General features: G+C 39.2%; 1 protein-coding gene across 1 annotated transcript in view; it reads right to left on the bottom strand.

Moving 5' to 3' along the window:
- The window catches only part of ABCA4 (ATP binding cassette subfamily A member 4), a 73035-nt gene that overhangs the window by 6454 nt on the left and 50023 nt on the right, over window positions 1-16558 (bottom strand). Inside the window, exons 28-43 of the mRNA XM_068199791.1 lie at window positions 16496-16544; window positions 15734-15972; window positions 15199-15323; window positions 14463-14561; window positions 13279-13468; window positions 10953-11047; window positions 10028-10060; window positions 8735-8840; window positions 8569-8643; window positions 7920-8089; window positions 6832-7009; window positions 5317-5432; window positions 4513-4660; window positions 1975-2098; window positions 1119-1248; window positions 102-222 (exon numbers count right to left, since the gene is read on the bottom strand). Of these exons, the coding sequence (XP_068055892.1) occupies window positions 102-222; window positions 1119-1248; window positions 1975-2098; window positions 4513-4660; window positions 5317-5432; window positions 6832-7009; window positions 7920-8089; window positions 8569-8643; window positions 8735-8840; window positions 10028-10060; window positions 10953-11047; window positions 13279-13468; window positions 14463-14561; window positions 15199-15323; window positions 15734-15972; window positions 16496-16544 (1998 nt within the window). The remainder of the gene's footprint in view (window positions 1-101; window positions 223-1118; window positions 1249-1974; window positions 2099-4512; window positions 4661-5316; window positions 5433-6831; window positions 7010-7919; window positions 8090-8568; window positions 8644-8734; window positions 8841-10027; window positions 10061-10952; window positions 11048-13278; window positions 13469-14462; window positions 14562-15198; window positions 15324-15733; window positions 15973-16495; window positions 16545-16558) is intronic.

Genomic DNA, 16558 nt, shown 5'->3' with positions numbered 1-16558 from the left:
AATCATCTGAATTTTTAGTTCAGTTTAATGCTATTGGGATGATGAAACTTTAGAACTGAGACAGGAGTAAATTTTTTCTTTCATTCTTCTCAAAATATTACCTTGGTCAGTTCTTGTAATTGTAAGATATCTGTTTTGTTTCCTCCATTCATAATTTTTTTTCTTTCTTCTGCAACATCTTCATCTTCATTAATAATAGGTGGCATGGCAGTCTCAGCAAACCTAGAAAAACCCAAGATACTGGGTTGCCCTGGGTTCAGTTAGAATAACAGTGTGAAACAGTGGCTAATCTGCTGCAAAAATGTGACTGGTGGAAGCAGTGGGGTTAAAACTTCACAATTGGCTGAAGTACTCCTGCTGTTGGGAGAAGCCCTGACCTTTAAAGTTAATCTCTAGATACTAAAAAGGGAGGAAATGGCTTGCTCAAAAGAACATGCCTTGTCAGTCACTGATATGACAATAACCTGCCCCTTAGCCACAACTTTCACTACTTAGCTACTCTTAGTAGCTAGTGATGGTCCTTAGAAGAAGAAGTTTTGAGTAGATCTCTCTGCAAGACAGTATTTTTATAATTGCACCAATTAGTACTCTTCTTGGCAGTCTTGAACAGGAGTGAATGACCCACTCACAGCTGGTTGGTAGCTCTTTTCATCAAGGGAGAGGCACATTTTTAAAGCAGAGAGGAGAAGTTCACATAGTGTCCAGGATACAGCTGTCCTGTGTCACAGACTAGAATTGCTGTCTTGGGATGCCAGGCTAGTAGCTCATAGTACTAGCTAGTACCTAGCCTGACTGAGGACACTACAAGCCTTCCAGGTAATTTTATAATCTCACTATCACAGTGTCTGAAATGAAAAAAAATTACATTAAAATCTTAATTCAAAAAAACCTAATTTCTTCAATAAAATGTTCTTAAATCCTCCTAAGATACTGCAGATTTTAAATGCTTTCTTGGATCAGGATATCAATAAATTAAGATAAGATCAGGTAAGTAAATAGAAAACAAAAAAAGCCACAAACTTAGAGGAAAATTAAGAACAAAAAGAAGAGGGACATAGAGAATAACAAAGATAGTCATTCTTTTAATAAAGGAACATTAATAGAACTTTTAGACATACCATCTTGTGGAGAAAAAACGGTGCTGCATAAAGAGATTCAGAAAGAAGAACACAACTCCTTGAAGAGCCATGGCAGCCAGGTTCTTTCCAACAAAGTCCCACTGAAAGGGATCAAAAACATGCTCCTCACCTTTGGAGAAAGAGCACCAGAAAGGAAGGTGAAATACTGCTGAAAAACCCTACTAGTCCTCAGAACAAAAAGCATAATCATAATGAATTACTATACTTTGTTTGCTCATGATCAGGCAATAGTTTTAATTTCCCAGTCTTATAAAAAGTCTTATAAAATGTCCTCCAAGTTCAGCTGCTGCATGAAGTAAAAATAATCTCTCCGGAGATGCACTAATTTGGATATCATTACATGAAACTTGCATGGATTATGTGAAAACACACATGTTTTCTGAATTAAAACAGTACTGTTCTGTTGTCATACTCTTAAAATAGTATGACTATTCTTTTAATAACTTGTCTGATATCAAAGACAATCATATCCCAAGAGAATGTATCTGAAGAACAACAGTCACTTTAAACATTAACTGAGGTATTCAAATGAAATGAAAAAATAAATCCTCCTGTAGTGATTTAAGATCTTTCAAAGGATAAAAAGACACCAGAGTCTGACACTGAACAAATGGGTTCATTTCCAGTGCAGACTACTGGCTGGGCTGTAGAGTTCTGGCAGCACTATCAGAAGCTGTGATTCCTTCAGAAAGGGTGAACTTTCATACTTCTCATCCATCTGATGATGGAAAAGGTGAAAAATCTACTACTTTTCTGAGTTAATCCTTCCAAACATCTCATCCATGATCAGGACAGGTGACACTGCCATAACTTGTTTCTTATTGGCTTTACTTACCAAACCTTGCATATACTTCAGTCACAGCTTGGTTCAAGGCCAAGTCAATGAGTCCACGGCCCAAACAAAAATGTGGGAGGACAAGCAGTACATTTTTCAATGTTTTATTAAACTTCAGCAAAGACTGTAAGAAACAGAAACAACATAAGCTGTTTAAACATAAGCTGTTTAAACTAGCAACATAAGTGAAAAGTTCTTTGTTATGTCAGAGAAACTGGATGTTCTGTTTTCTTAAAACAGAAAAATTATCAAGTTATACTCAAAGCAACATAAAACATAAACAGCAAAATCCTGGCATACACTGTACCAGACAAGGTGCTTGTGATAAACTGGCAATGGGGAAAAAAAATTGTTTTTGTAATGAAGTATTTCTCTATGTAGCAGAGGTAATGTAATTCTGCTGGTAATAACATGTAAAGCTGCTATGGGGATGTTTTGGATTTACACTGAAAACAGGGCTGATAACACAACAGGGATGTTTTAGCTATTTCTAAGCAGTACTTGCAGAGAAAAGGCCTTTTCTGTGCCTTACCTTACCCCCTAGCAAGGAGCTGGAGGTGCATAAGGAGCTGGGAGGGAACACAGCTGGAACAGCTGGCCCCAACTGACCCAAGGGATATCCCAGACCATATGGAGTCATGCTCAGCACATGAAGTTGGGAGAAGAAGCAGCAAGAAGGGAGTGTTCAGAGTTACAGCATTTGTCTTCCCAAGCCACCATTATGTGTGATGGAGCCCTGCTTCCTTGGAGATGGCTGACCACCTGCCTGCCCATGGGAAGTGGTGAATGAATTCCTTGTGTTGCTTTGCTTGTGCGCACAGCTTTTGCTTTACCTATTAAACTGTCTTTATCTCAACCCATGAGTTTTCTCGCTTTCAGTCTTCTGACTCTCTACCCCATTCCCTGAGGTGGGGGAGTGGGAAGGAGTGGGGGAGGGCACAGGGAGTGAGTGGCTGTGTGGTGCTTGCTTGACACAGGGTTAAGCCATGACAATAGCCAGGGCTGCCACAATACTGAGAAGTACTGGTGTCTGGGCATAATTACACAGTGGATCTTGGTGCAATGTGGAGATGCCTGAAAGAGTGTAAGTGACAGCAGCAGTTGAGCTGCATCAGCACCAAATCCAGAGAAGGGCCATCTTCTCTCAGGAGATAGTGTCTCCAACAGAGACATGTTTTCAAAGGTAACCATGCTGCCTTGATGTCCGATAGACTGAATGGCACTAGATTGAATTCTGTGCTATCAAGAATCATAGCTGTGAATGCAGGAACAGCAGGGACAGAAAATATTGTCAAGTTGGCCCTTGAAAACATGAATTTAACCAAGATCTGTTTCTCCTTTGCAGCAAATAATAATGCTTGATCAGCACAAAGTGTTTGAAAATGCACCATCAGTAATGATAGCTAATTGGACTGTTGTGAGATGGAGTGTCAAATGTAGTGGCCAGAGCTGCAACAACTGTGTACCTGATAGCAGTAGTGCACACAAACCAATAGCACTTCATAAACTGATCTCTTAGCCTTCCTAGGAACTAATTTTGGCACTTGCTGTATTCTGTCATCTTTCTGACAGTGTTAAATCATTTTCAGGCAAGTCTCAAAATGCTCCTATCAGCAGAGCACCTCCTCTAAGACAATAATGGCCTGGAGTAAGTGCCTACCATCTACATCTTCCCATACAACACAAGCTGCAGAAGCAAGCACAAAGTGCCATGTCTAGACCTCTCCAGTTGTGAAAGTATACAGAAGTTTGCTCATAGGTCAGTGGAGAAGAAGGGGAAGGAGGTGCTCCAGGTGCTGGAGCTGAGATTCTTCTGCAGTCCCTGATGCAGACCATGGTGAAGCAGCTTGCAGCCCTTGGAGGACCACAGGGATGCAGAGATCCACCTGCAGCCCATGGAAGAGACCCATGCCAGAGCAAGTGGATGCCTGAAAGGAGGATGTGACCCCGTGGGAGGTTCATGGAGAGAGGAGGCTATGCTGGAGCAGCTTGTCCTTGAGGGATTGTACCCTGTGGAAGAGTTACCCGTGCTGCAGCAGTCTGGAAGGACTATTGCCTGTGGGATAGACTCACACTGCAGCAGTTTGCAGAGAACTGTGGCTCGTGAGATGGACTCATGTTGGAGAAGTTCATGAAGAGCTGTCTCATGTTGAAGGGACCCCACAGTGGAGGAGGGGAAGAACTCCTCTCCCTAAGCAGTGGAAGAAACAATGGGTGATGAACTAACCATAATCTTCACTCCTTGTCTCCCTGCGCCACTAGGGGAGGAGGCAGAGTTAGGAAGAAGGGAAGGCTGGGGAGAAGGTGGTTTTTTTGGATCCTATTTTATGTCTCATTATCCTGCTCTGATTTTTTAAATAATAAATTCAACTAATATCTCTCATATTTGCCTGTGTTGGTATTTGGTGACCAATCTCTCCCAGTCCTTAACTCATGAAGCCTTCACTATGTTTCTCTCCCCTGTCCAGCTGTGGAGAGGAGTGAGACAGAGGCTTTGGAGGTGCCTGGCATCCAGCAAAATTACAAAACATTACTTACCGGATTATTTTCAAATAATTCCAGGATGAATGTAATAGCACTGCTGTTGATTCCCACAAAGAGATTAATACACGAGAGTGCAACATAAGCAGTGCTGGGGATGCTGAAGAAAGAAGAAGCAGGGTACATCATGGGAATTACTGCCCATCTGCATGCAAGAAATAGAAAAAACTGAAAAATTCTCAGTATTCTCATGTCAGTTGGCCTAAAGAAAACACAAAGTTAAGCTCTCTTCCCATCCCAAGTATAACAAAATCGTGTAACCAACCAGTAATCCACCACAGTATTTTTTCTCCCTGGTTACTACGTAAGATTTTTTTCTGCTTAGTAATTTTTTTTACTATTAAAATGCAGAGGATAAGACACTGCTAAAATTGAGAAAACTTAATGCTAGCAAGGTTGCTATCACCCCAGGTACCTTTGTGCATTTCAGTGAATTGTACACCAAGAAGAAGAAACAAATAAATGTTGGATGCTGAAAGACACTTTAGTATTGACTTTGAATGCAGCAAACGAACAACCACTAAATTCCTACACAATGTACAAGGAAGAAATCAGCAAACTTAAAAAATATATTTTCCTGTGCAGGTCACACTTAATGCTTAAAAATGCAAGGCAGGCAGTGACAAAATAATATCTTTTACATGTAGCCAAACAAAATATGTAAATATCCCATAGAAGAATTTAGTTTTAACCTGTTTTGGATCCACTCAGTTCTATTCTTCAAAGCTGGGTTCCACTAACATGAAATCATTTCCATGTGAAATTCAGGGCCCTCCTGCAGCAATAACCTTGAACACTCACCCATACAGGAGCAGCAAGGCAACAAGCACAGGGAGATTGGTTGGGGAGGCATATGCTTTCTTGTTGAATCCAGTGAATATAGCCACAACCATCCCAGCACTCAGTGCATAATTCACCTGCCAAAGCACAGGGGGGAGACCAATGTGTAAGACCTGAGAAGGGCTGCAAACATATCCAGATCCTACATATCATTCCAAAAGGAGTTTATATTGAAGAACATCAGAATTTGAGTTAGACTAGTCACACTGAATTTTTTTGATCAACAGGTCTTTGGCACTGCTCAATGTTTTTCTAAGACATCTTTTATCAGACTGTACATCAAAAATACAACATATATTGTTGTTTCTTAGATTATGATTTGTGAATCCATTATTTCATAGTTTGGCTGCCAAGCTTCCCAAAAAAAAGTGGCATGTGTTTGCAAGGGAAGTACAATTTCTGGTGATGGAAACAACGGCTGTGTAGGATGGAAGAGCTAGTCACTTGAGCCACATTACTGGGAAAAGGCTAAAGTGAGAATGCTTGGCCACTGCTCACTTTCTCTGTTCAGTATTAGCAGCACTACTCTACTGCAATGCACAGAATCCCCCATGCAGGATGGAAGGCAGCACTTCCCTGAACGGCTAACACTACTTCGTGCTTTCGCATCACGCTGTCAAGGGCAACGGCCTAGCAGAATTCCTGTCAAAGAAGCTGCTGTGAACAGCAGGGAACAAGAACTCTGGGACCTGCTTCTTTCTCTCATTTACTAAAAAAATGCTTTATCTTCTCCTGAGAGAACCTTCCAAATCCTGAAGAGTTTTGGGCTTTTCAAATATTGATTTTCTTTTCTTTTTAATTTTTTCAATTCCATGTTCATGCCTTTCTTATTGCATAATTCCTTGCCTCCTTTCTTGGTTGCAAAGGCATGGCCGGAGAACCAGCCCTTGTTGTGCCTCAGCCAGCCAAAGAATTTTCTCTTTTATGACAAAGTGGCTGGAGGGAAGCTGAACCCTGTCTAAGCAAGTCTGCACCTGTAGTATAAATCTTTTTGGAATAACACAGTGACCATGATACAGTGACCTAAATGAATATGTCATTTTAGACACCCTAGAGTATTTTGTCAGGCCTATAAGATACTGTTCCAGCAGGCTGTGAGTCTTCCCCACTTAGGTTTCTTGAATATCTTGAAATATGTTTTGGGTCTTCTGGAGGACAGGAGTGACTAGCACCAGGCAATGAGGCTTTTCCCTGCTGTAGTAAGTTGTACTTCATTATATATTCAATTGTAAGGGCTAGAAATCCTAAGACTATAAAAAATACAGTTTCATTAGTTGACTGAGTTGTGCATCTGAATTAATTTCTACATCTGTAATTAGGTCAGAGGCCAGATCCTTAGCATGGTCTCTGAGAAACACTTAAGAGAAATGAATGCTTTGCAATGCTTAGAATCACCTTCACTTGATTCACTGATTTGCCCTCAGTTCAAGCACACTCAGGATAATCAGAAGGTCAGTCAGACCAGCAGTTACTTACTATGTCCCACATGAAGTTAGTTAGCCAATAGGTAACAGGGCTCACACCACTGACAAACTGGAGATGTTTGGCTTTTGTTACACGTTCTTGGATCAGGTATAAAACAAAACTGGCTGGTATAAAGGACATGGCAAAAATCACACAGATGGCAACAACAGCATCCACTGAAGTGGTCAGTCTACAACAGAGCACAAGAATGGAGTGTGAGCAAGGGAATGGATACAATGCAACACTATATTAGCATTTGGGGACTCTGGAGGTGCTTTAAGATCTAGAAGAGGCAAGGCTGTTTTTTAAGTAGAAGACTTCTCCAGTTTCAAAATGTGCTAGTGTATTTTTCCAAGCTGTTTTGAGGACTGTAGCTAACAAATATGGCACCATTCCGTAATCTTTTACTTGTTTTATACATCTCAGTTTGACAGCCTATCCTGTGTGGGACATCTCAAACTAGACATTTAGGCACAATAGCCAAAGTGCTCTGGAAGCAGGGAAGAGAAAAACTTTAAAAGGTAAGTTGGAGACAGTGAGATGAAGCACGGATTTTTGCTTCTGTGCTATAATGCAAAGTTTTCAGTGCCACTGAATCATGAACTTAATAGGAGAGTGGAAAATCTTGTATTTTTAGGGATGTCTTTTTTAAGAAATTATGACTTTCAGATTTAGGAATACCTACTACATGCCACTGAAAAATCTACCTGCGTGCCGTCCTTGGCACCAAGAGGGTGGGCTGTCAACTACTTGGCCTGTAGTCAATTACAGACAAGTTCTCATTCTATTTTTTATTACATGTTTTATTTCAGAAGTAAATGTATTGGATTTGGAGCATGAACAAAAATTTCAGAATCTTGGTGCTTGGGAATCAACAGAAACATGCAATCATGTATATCCAATGGTCATAGCTCCTATGTGGGATGGGAATGAAATCTCATGTGAATGTAACAAGACATTAATAGATTCTTGTTTAGAATAAAACTTTAGGGAAGGGCCTCCACATTCTGTCAATTGAACTCTTTCTTCTCAGAGTGTGACCATGCTGGAAGTTGCAAGTTGCCAGGAGAGGGAGGGGTAAAAGCCAGAAGCAGACTTACACAGTGACTTCAGAGAGCTGCTCCTTGGTGAGGTTCAGAGGATGGTTTATAGCAGTGATCCCATGTTCCTCAGGGTCTTGGCCAGTCCTCAGATTAGCTCTGAGGATTGCATTATTGGCTACATTGAGGAAACTAACCATAGCATGCCAGCCTTTATTGTTAAACCACACCTAAAAGAGTCAGAAATCACAGATTAATTTGTCAGTTACTGTCTTCACTGAGCTACAGGAGAAAATTTGGCTGCCTTTTATCTTCTTTGGTGGGCACTGTCAGCAGGGGTGAATCAAGCACCAGGAATACATAGTTCCTAAGGCACAGTCCTGCAGGAGGAGCTCACATACTATGCTTTTAAAAGCATTGGACAACTACTGTCAGGGGATTTCATAGAAGCACATCTTAAGATTTAGTGTACTACTCGAAGTATTTAGGACAGCAAGCAGTACTAAGAACATGATTTAAAAAATCTCACATTTGAAATATTATGAATAAGAATTACCTACAGTATGGGATATAGCACTAATACCAAGTTATTTCTAAAGTATAGCATTTCAACTCTTCTTGCATCTAGGAATACCACCAGCAATATTCTCATAATTTGAAGTCATTGTCAAGAAACACTGTGAGTTAGCAGACTAATTCCAGCAAATACCTTAATATTATCTTCAGTTTCCATGTATTTAAGGAAATTAGGGATTTCTTTAGCAGCAGCCAGTGAAGTTTGTCCCTAAAACAAAATGAAAAAGCTAAATGCTGCAGTAGCTGTGCTTTAGTAAGGGGGAAAAACCCAAACAAACAAAATGAAAAATCTCGCTTACTCCTGTCACATTCATCATTCGGCCAAGATTACTTAAAAAATTGACAATTTGATCTCCAGAAACATGAAGAACGGGAAGCCTTCCTCCTATAGAGATTCCTCCATATCTAGCAAAGAGAAAAAAATCATCAATAACTCATACCACACACCCATAACTGTAATATTAATGGAAAATAATAACTGTATATTAATGGAATAAAAAAAACACTTAAAAAAAACCATTTAATGCAAGTTTAATTTCTATACATCAAATATTTATTGTATAACAATACTACTCTTTTTCTAGCAAGTAGTATTATGCCTTTTTAGGGCTTAAAATAATAGAAGCTTTATCAGTTTCTAAGAGTTTTATACCAGGATCCTAAGAAAATTATTTAGAGAGAAAATTTGTAGAATACAGTGATTTCGACAGAACAAAATCTTTAAAACAAGGTAATTGCCATATAATGGTTTAGACAGCATGGAGGACTAAGGACAGCATAGACCTCAGTTGAAATTTCAGATGCTCTGAGAGGAGCAGGTATTCATCAATGTCAGTACCAGCCAGTGCATAATAATAAATACTACTGCACAAGATGAACTGAAATCTAATCCCATAGAAAGCAATACTTGCCCATGAACCAAATACTCTGTGAAGAAGGGCAGCCATCCAGCTGCTATCTTTGAAGTGAAATCCTACCACTGGTGAAAAATGAATTAAATATGTCCTTCAGGCTAACCAGTTTCTTCCAAAGCTTAGTAACTGCAGAGTAGACATCACACAGTGGTGTTTGCTGTTGTCTCTACCTAAAGAAGAGAACTAGTGGAATCTGGTTTATAACTTCTGCTCATGTACAGAGCAGGCACGAGGAATTGTGGTTGTTACTTCTGTATTTGATAGGCTGGTGTCTAGGTTTCATCTCACTCAGGTCCTTTTTTTGGAAGGTTTATATTTTTTCTGTGGCACTAAAAGAGCTGTGTCACAGCAGTAGTACAATATACTTGTACTATTGTGTTGAACCTTTTCACCACACAGTGCCCATTGGTTTGACTCCTGTAGGTAATAAAGCTCTGACAGCTCCACTGTGAGCCTCTTGCCTTCATCTCCTGCAGGGAGTTCAAACTAATATAAACCCTTGTCTTTAAAAGAACCTTCCTTATCCCCAGCCTATTTCCCACTGAAGCCATCTCTTTGTTCTACAATTTCTGCCACAATTGCCCTTGTCCATTTGCAGAAACATTGTGAGGCCCCCTGGTTAAACAGAAATACATTGTTCCTTTATTGACTACCTTAATCTGTGAATTGTTTTCTTACCTCTGCTCATTGACCCAGTATTTACTCTTCAAGCTGAAACAGAGAGAATCCCGTCTCAATACACAGAACCAAAGTCAATGATATGTCAGGATTAAATAAAAATTAAAGTTGAATTCCTATACTTTCCAGACCTCCAGTCTGCTGGTTATTACTTTGAGTTGTGAGGTTGGCAGGACTTTTGGTATTCCTTGCAGTGTGCTTTTGGCTATTTGTTTTCTGACAAGATTCATCTCCAGTTCATACAAAGATAAGCAAGATTCCTAAAGTGACATATACTGGCCATTCTAATCCATAATTAATTGATTTAAAAAGATGTATCTAAAGCAGTTATGACACATGCTAAGGGGAATCAGTCAAAGGCAGTCAGCACATAGCTAATATAAAGGGAATTTCAAGAACTCTGCTGGGAACTGAAAAAGCAAGGCCTGAATCAGAGATAATAGGCCGTGGGCACTGCACAGCTAATTACAACACAGGCCAGCTGAGGAGCTATCAGTAGGATGGAAGTATCTGTGTGACACTGTCCTTTGGCTGCTCTTTAGCACTTCTGGGAAGCAAGTGATAATTAACTTAGGCAGATAGTAACATTAGTGTGGCTACAGTTCTTCTGGGAGACAAAGTTGCATCTCTGCAAGGCAGTTCACCAGCGCTGTGCAGAGGCACCATTTTTGTCAACATGGCATTCCATCAGCAGTGACACTTAGCTCTGCCTATAAAGGAGTACCTGATTGTACAAATAGTTATAATTGAAAATAGTCAACTCTCCTAAAATCAGCCTCTTTTAGTCTTCTATCAGAAATATGGACATGGTGTTCAAATCTACAGAATACTGTGGCAAATCAGGTGTTATGTCATTATTAAATAAGAATTTAATCACCAGGTACAAAATACCACATGTGAAAAAGAAATAGAGATTCATCCCTACCTTCCTTTTATCAAAGTAGGATATGTTTTCACCAGAAAATCTGAAATATTTCTGTGGGTCATATCTTGAAGAATTTCTGTGCTGCGTTGCACTCGCTGGCAAGAAACAAAAACCTAATCAATTACAATAAAGTTCAGAGTGTCTAAAGTGATTAAGTGTTTGTCAGGAAAAGAGAAAAAGTAGTTTTGGTTCAGAGAAAATGGTCAGGTTCATAGTATCATTGACAGAGAGTGGGTCAATCACTCGAGGGTCATTTCTAGCCTAAACATCCTTACTTTACTAAGACTTAAGAAGAAATTAGTAAGTTTGTGATGCATGACACAAAACAGTTGCATGTCACTCTGAAATCGATCTTTGCAACCAAGGTCAGGGCTGCTCAAGGCTTTTTCTTCAATCTGAAAGTAGGAAACTTCAAATCAACTGAGGCTATAGTTAAAATAACCCAACCAAACCAAAAAAAAAAAAAAGGTTGTTTCCTATGATTTAGCAACTTCAGGTAAAAATTAATACAAAAAAAATCACCTTCACTAGCACATTAGATAGTTTGAAGGAATTTTTTTTTTTTAAGTATGAAAATGATGCCACATTACAACTTTGTTGAGTCTTTTACAAATACAGGATTGCTATGAAATGCAAGACCTCACACTCCTGAGTTTATCCCAAGTAGAATATATTTTAAGAGGTTCCTGGGCAGCTTCAGATGGCAAAGCTTGCAACCTGAAATCATCTGATAATGACCTAAAAAGTAAGTCTAAGGAACTTTCCAGAAGTTCCTGCATTTGTCCAGAGAGAGTATGACACAGAAGACACATAGAGACATCCAGCTGATTCTAGATGGGAAGACTGGTAAAATCCCCACAGTGCCTTCATTAATTGAGTCATCTATGCTTAAATATAATTCTATTAACAATTATTTACACACCGTGACTTTCCTGAAGAGTCAAGTTAACTGTTTCTTTCTGACAAGTTATACAAAACCATCATATCTGCAAAATTATCAGGATAATATAATAATAAACACATTTTGTTTAGAGGACTAGAATCCCCAAAAACAAATAAAAAAAACTTGCCTCTTGGAATTGAAGTTTTAGACTAAAGGTGTCTGAAATACATTAGCATGCAATCAGCAAAATTCAGCTTTGTTGGACAGACATTACTAAGGAATCAGAAATAACTTGGGATGCTGTAAGGTATACAACCTCTATCAATTTTTTTTTTCCTTCATAAATGGGAATTCTACAGATATTTAAAACAACTTTGTTTTGTGAACAGTGATAGAAAAATCAAAGCAAGTTGCATGAGTGTTTTCAAGAGGTTGTGTCATGGAAAGTGGTACAGTCACCATCCCTGGAGTGTTCAAAAATGTTGGGGATGGAGTTCAGTGGTGAAGATGGCAGTGCTGGGTTAACAGCGGGACTTGATCTTAGAGGTGTTTTTTAACATAAAAATTCTCTGATTCTATGAAAAATAAAAATATTTTAGTCATTTTGCTAGTGTGTTCAGCCTGGCAAACAGGAATATTAAAGATTAACAGTGTGCAAGGTGAGATATTTAATTAGCGAGCTACTACTCTGAGAGTGGCTGCAATTCTGTTTAACTTCTTAGAAAAACATTTATTATATGCAAACACTGACAGGCTGTAATTTCCCTTTGCTTTTCAAAAGAGCAAGCACATTTTATAAAGGGCACTACTAAGATCATTCATTGATAGGAGAGGAGGGAATGTAGCTCTGTTTTCCTCCACACAGCATCAGTGGTTATTAAATCCCTCATCTTCATGCACATGGGTACAAATATTCATTTTGCTAGCTTAAAACATTTCTGGTAGAAATGGAACTGAAAGACAGACATGTAAAATTAATAATTTGATGTTCACTGAATATTAATTTTTCCATTTTAATGAGAGGACTGCAGTCCACTTTTTAAAAATTGTGACATTTTTTTCTTTCTTTTCTTTCCTCCTTCTCCTTCCTGCCCTTCCCTCCTTTAAATAAAGGCAACCTTCTAAATAGAATTGTTCTCTGGGGCAAAAGAAAATAGATTTTTTTAAATTATGGGACAAATTTTTCAAATTTTTGTGATTTTCTTCTACATGAAAAGTTTGCAATTTGGATGAAAACAGTAATCAACATTAATTTAAATGGGAAAGCTTTTCCTATACACCTCTGAAACTGAATTCCAAATTCCAGCAAGTCTTGCTCTCCTAAAAAAGAATGTACTCAACTCCTTCCATGTATATTAGCATGGGAAGGTACTTAGACACTGATCCCTTTTCCAGCACTTGCCATGAAACTTTCTACAAACATTTATGGCACAAAGACACAACCTGTGGTGGTGGGAGGCCTCCTGCACCTGCAGGGCATTCCGGCAGCATAGTGAGCTTCTTTTGAGTGCTGCACTTGCAGGAAGGTGATGGATTTTCAGGGCTCCACTCTTGGCTCAGCAGGAGGCTGCTTAGATTAGGATGGACAGCAGGTGTGCTCCAGGCAGTTGGCATATTATTGCATGGGTAGTTCCTGTGGAGAGGTACAGAGCTTCAAGCTGTGCAAAGATAATGGTCCACGAGAACTCACAAATCCACAAAATCACAATGCCCTAAGCAGATATTCCCCCCTCAGCCCTCCTCCTGTGAATTTTGAGTAAGAACTACATTTTGGAGTATTTGGTACACACAAATAAATATAATCTCCCCCCACATCTCTGCCAAGTTTACTGCCTTCAGCTTGCAGATAGGAAACTGAAGGAACAAGTGGATTGTGTTTGATCCCTTAGTACTGCAAATCTGCAGTGGACATATCTTTGTGAAGAAATTATCATTTTCCTTTCTCATGCAGTATCTTTTCATTTTTTTATAGTTTCCTCTTTTTTTCTGCTATACCGGGTAGAGGAGAGGAACGGGAGAAGAGAGGACAACCAGGAGGATCAAATTGCTGGATATCATGGCTGGGAAAGACTCAGGAGAAAGGGAACAAATGTCAAAGCATAGCAAGCCAGTTACAAATGGCTCCAAAGCAGGACTCACAGAGTAAGCAGGTAGGACAACAAAAGCTGGAGCTCTACTAATGTTGCCCTCACTTCAGAATGAGAACAGTTTCAAATCATAGACACTGTCCTATTGCCACTTCATAATCTGAGTGATTGCTGAAGTTATTGCTTCCAAAAACACCAATGGGAACTGGAGGAACCTGAAGGGACTCAGACATGGAAAGTGCCAGGGAAGCTGTAAAGATCTGGGCCTGAGGTAACTGATGTACTGACATCAATACCAAGCTGCATGAACTGGTTTCTAAGTCAGTCACACTGAGCACAGTGAATCATTCTCAGTCCAGTGGCAGTGTTATCTTGCTGTTTGTTTCTTACTTTTGATCCAATATTATATATAGCCAACAACACATCTGAAGCATTGGCTCTTGTGAAGAGTGAAACAAATTCATCCTTGTTTCACTACTCGAGTTCCACTAGAAGTATCCTGCTAGAATCTCATTCAAGAGAAATTAGCTAGCAACTTACAAAAGAGGCTGATTCTTCATGCAGCGAATTCCAAATCCTGGTTTATTCAAGAAAGCATGAGTAAGGGAGACCATCTGCTCATTGCCAGGCCGTTCATTGCTAAGGGAATAAGATAGGACTTTATAAAATATTTTTTCAAACTACTGTACTGTAATACACATAGCAACTAGAGGAGGACAACCATATGGCAGTCCCAACTGCCCCTCTTCAAATGCTGATAATTCAATTGTTTTATTTATTTATGTAAAAACCTAGAACATTCTGAGATGGTTGACAGGCTATGGTTCTTTTCTCCTAATAGTAAAGCTGACTTCTGACAAAGTCCAATAGCAGCATTCTTCAAAAAAGGCCTGAATCCTTAATACTATTCTCTCAGTGCTGTCACAGTCAGTAAGCAGAAGATGAAAAACATATTCTGCATTTTAATTTGTGGAAGCCTGGATCTCCTGTTAGATAGAATATGTAACTTTATAAGTGTTGAGGTCCTGAAATCAGGTAGGAAGAGGAGAATACCAAAGTTAGATATTTGAAAGAATATTTGTTAGATGTACTAACAGTTGTATTCTCCAGGTGCACCAATTTCAAGCTATCTTAAATCTGTTGATTCCAGTGAAGTGAATCTTCTCTTACATCACACAGAATGAGAAAAAAGCAGTGAGACAGGGCCCCATGATATTAAACTCTAGGGAGAAAATGGTTTATGTGTGGTAAATGTATTTTAAGTGATTCCTCTTACCTGAAGAAAGTAAACTGTTGTCCATAGATCCAAGGGTGTAATGTTAAGGCAGGATATTCTCCAAATGGAGGAATAATGACTGTAAGTACCAGAGACAGCAACACAAAACTAGCAGGGAGAACAACCTGCAGGGAACACAAAAACTTCACATTGTAAAAATATTGTAGAGTGACACGGTATACACCCCATAATCTGTGTAAACAAAGGAAGGACAGCAGGAGCACTCAGATCTGGTTTAACTTCTGAACATCAACAATTTAATTTCCAGCGCTTTTGCTTAAAATTCTGGTTGTCATAGAACTGCATTACATTAAAAATAAAACACTGGGCTAGTAGTGATAGAATCATGAACTTGGTGCAGTTAGTAGACTCCAGGCAGAAAGAAATAAAAGAAGAGGCAAAAGAGTTGGAGTCATAATAGCACTGTTATTCATTTGCAGCACCTCTACTGCTTTCCATAGGACCATCATTGCTGGAAAGACAGTGTTGAGAATGTTGTGGGAAAGAACCTAGAGCAGCACAAGTCAGTCAATACCTGTCCTAGGAAGTCCTTGTGGCTGCGGGAGGCATGGTGGAAGCGTTTGATGAGCAGTGCTTTGATCTGCTGATGTACAAGCTGAAAGCCTTTATACTGTCGGGACCCTTTGCCTTCATTTTGATCTCCTGGTTTGCCTACTGGCATTTGAGAAGCATCATTAGTTTTCAGGGCGGTTTGTTCAGCTGGTTTGTTCTCAGTAGGAGTTTTGCCAAGAGAACCATTTTCTTGAGTATCTCCTAAGTTAAGATGAGAAGCATCAGAGAAGACATTTTATCTTCCATACATGAAATAGCACAGACATTTTAATGAGGTCCAGATTTTACCAACTGTATATATCCTATCTCCACATTGCTTTAATTACAACTGTTGCACTGTGGCTGCATTTAGTGACATCATATAGGTTAACTCTCCTCTTACTCAGCAGGATGAACAGTTTAATCATCTATGTAGTTTATGGACTAATAGTCAGCAAAGCATTTTTTATACAACTACTAAAACCATTGACATCTGGGTGCTTGACACTCCACTTTTATTTGCAGAGTTAAAAACCTCATCCAATCTAAATAGAAGTCTTTCTGCTGACTTAATCTTTATTTTTCAGGTATCATGTCAGGCCCTAAAACCAGATATTTGCTGACCAAATTTAGTTTGTCAAGAACACATAGAATACTGAAAGTTCTGAAACTCCTCTTTACAGATGTTCAGAATAAAAAGCAGTCCCAAGAACAGTTAATCAAATATGGATTTGTGGATCTATACCTGTTTTTTGCATTTCAGAGTCAGCTTCTGCTGTGACCTTTAGGAAAACCTGCCACAGAGAAA

The sequence above is a fragment of the Anomalospiza imberbis genome, chromosome 9, assembly GCF_031753505.1.
Source record: "Anomalospiza imberbis isolate Cuckoo-Finch-1a 21T00152 chromosome 9, ASM3175350v1, whole genome shotgun sequence".
Classification (NCBI taxonomy): Eukaryota; Metazoa; Chordata; class Aves; order Passeriformes; family Viduidae; genus Anomalospiza; species Anomalospiza imberbis.
Note: the sequence above shows the minus strand (reverse complement) of the source record. Positions and strands in the feature narration are given on the sequence as shown.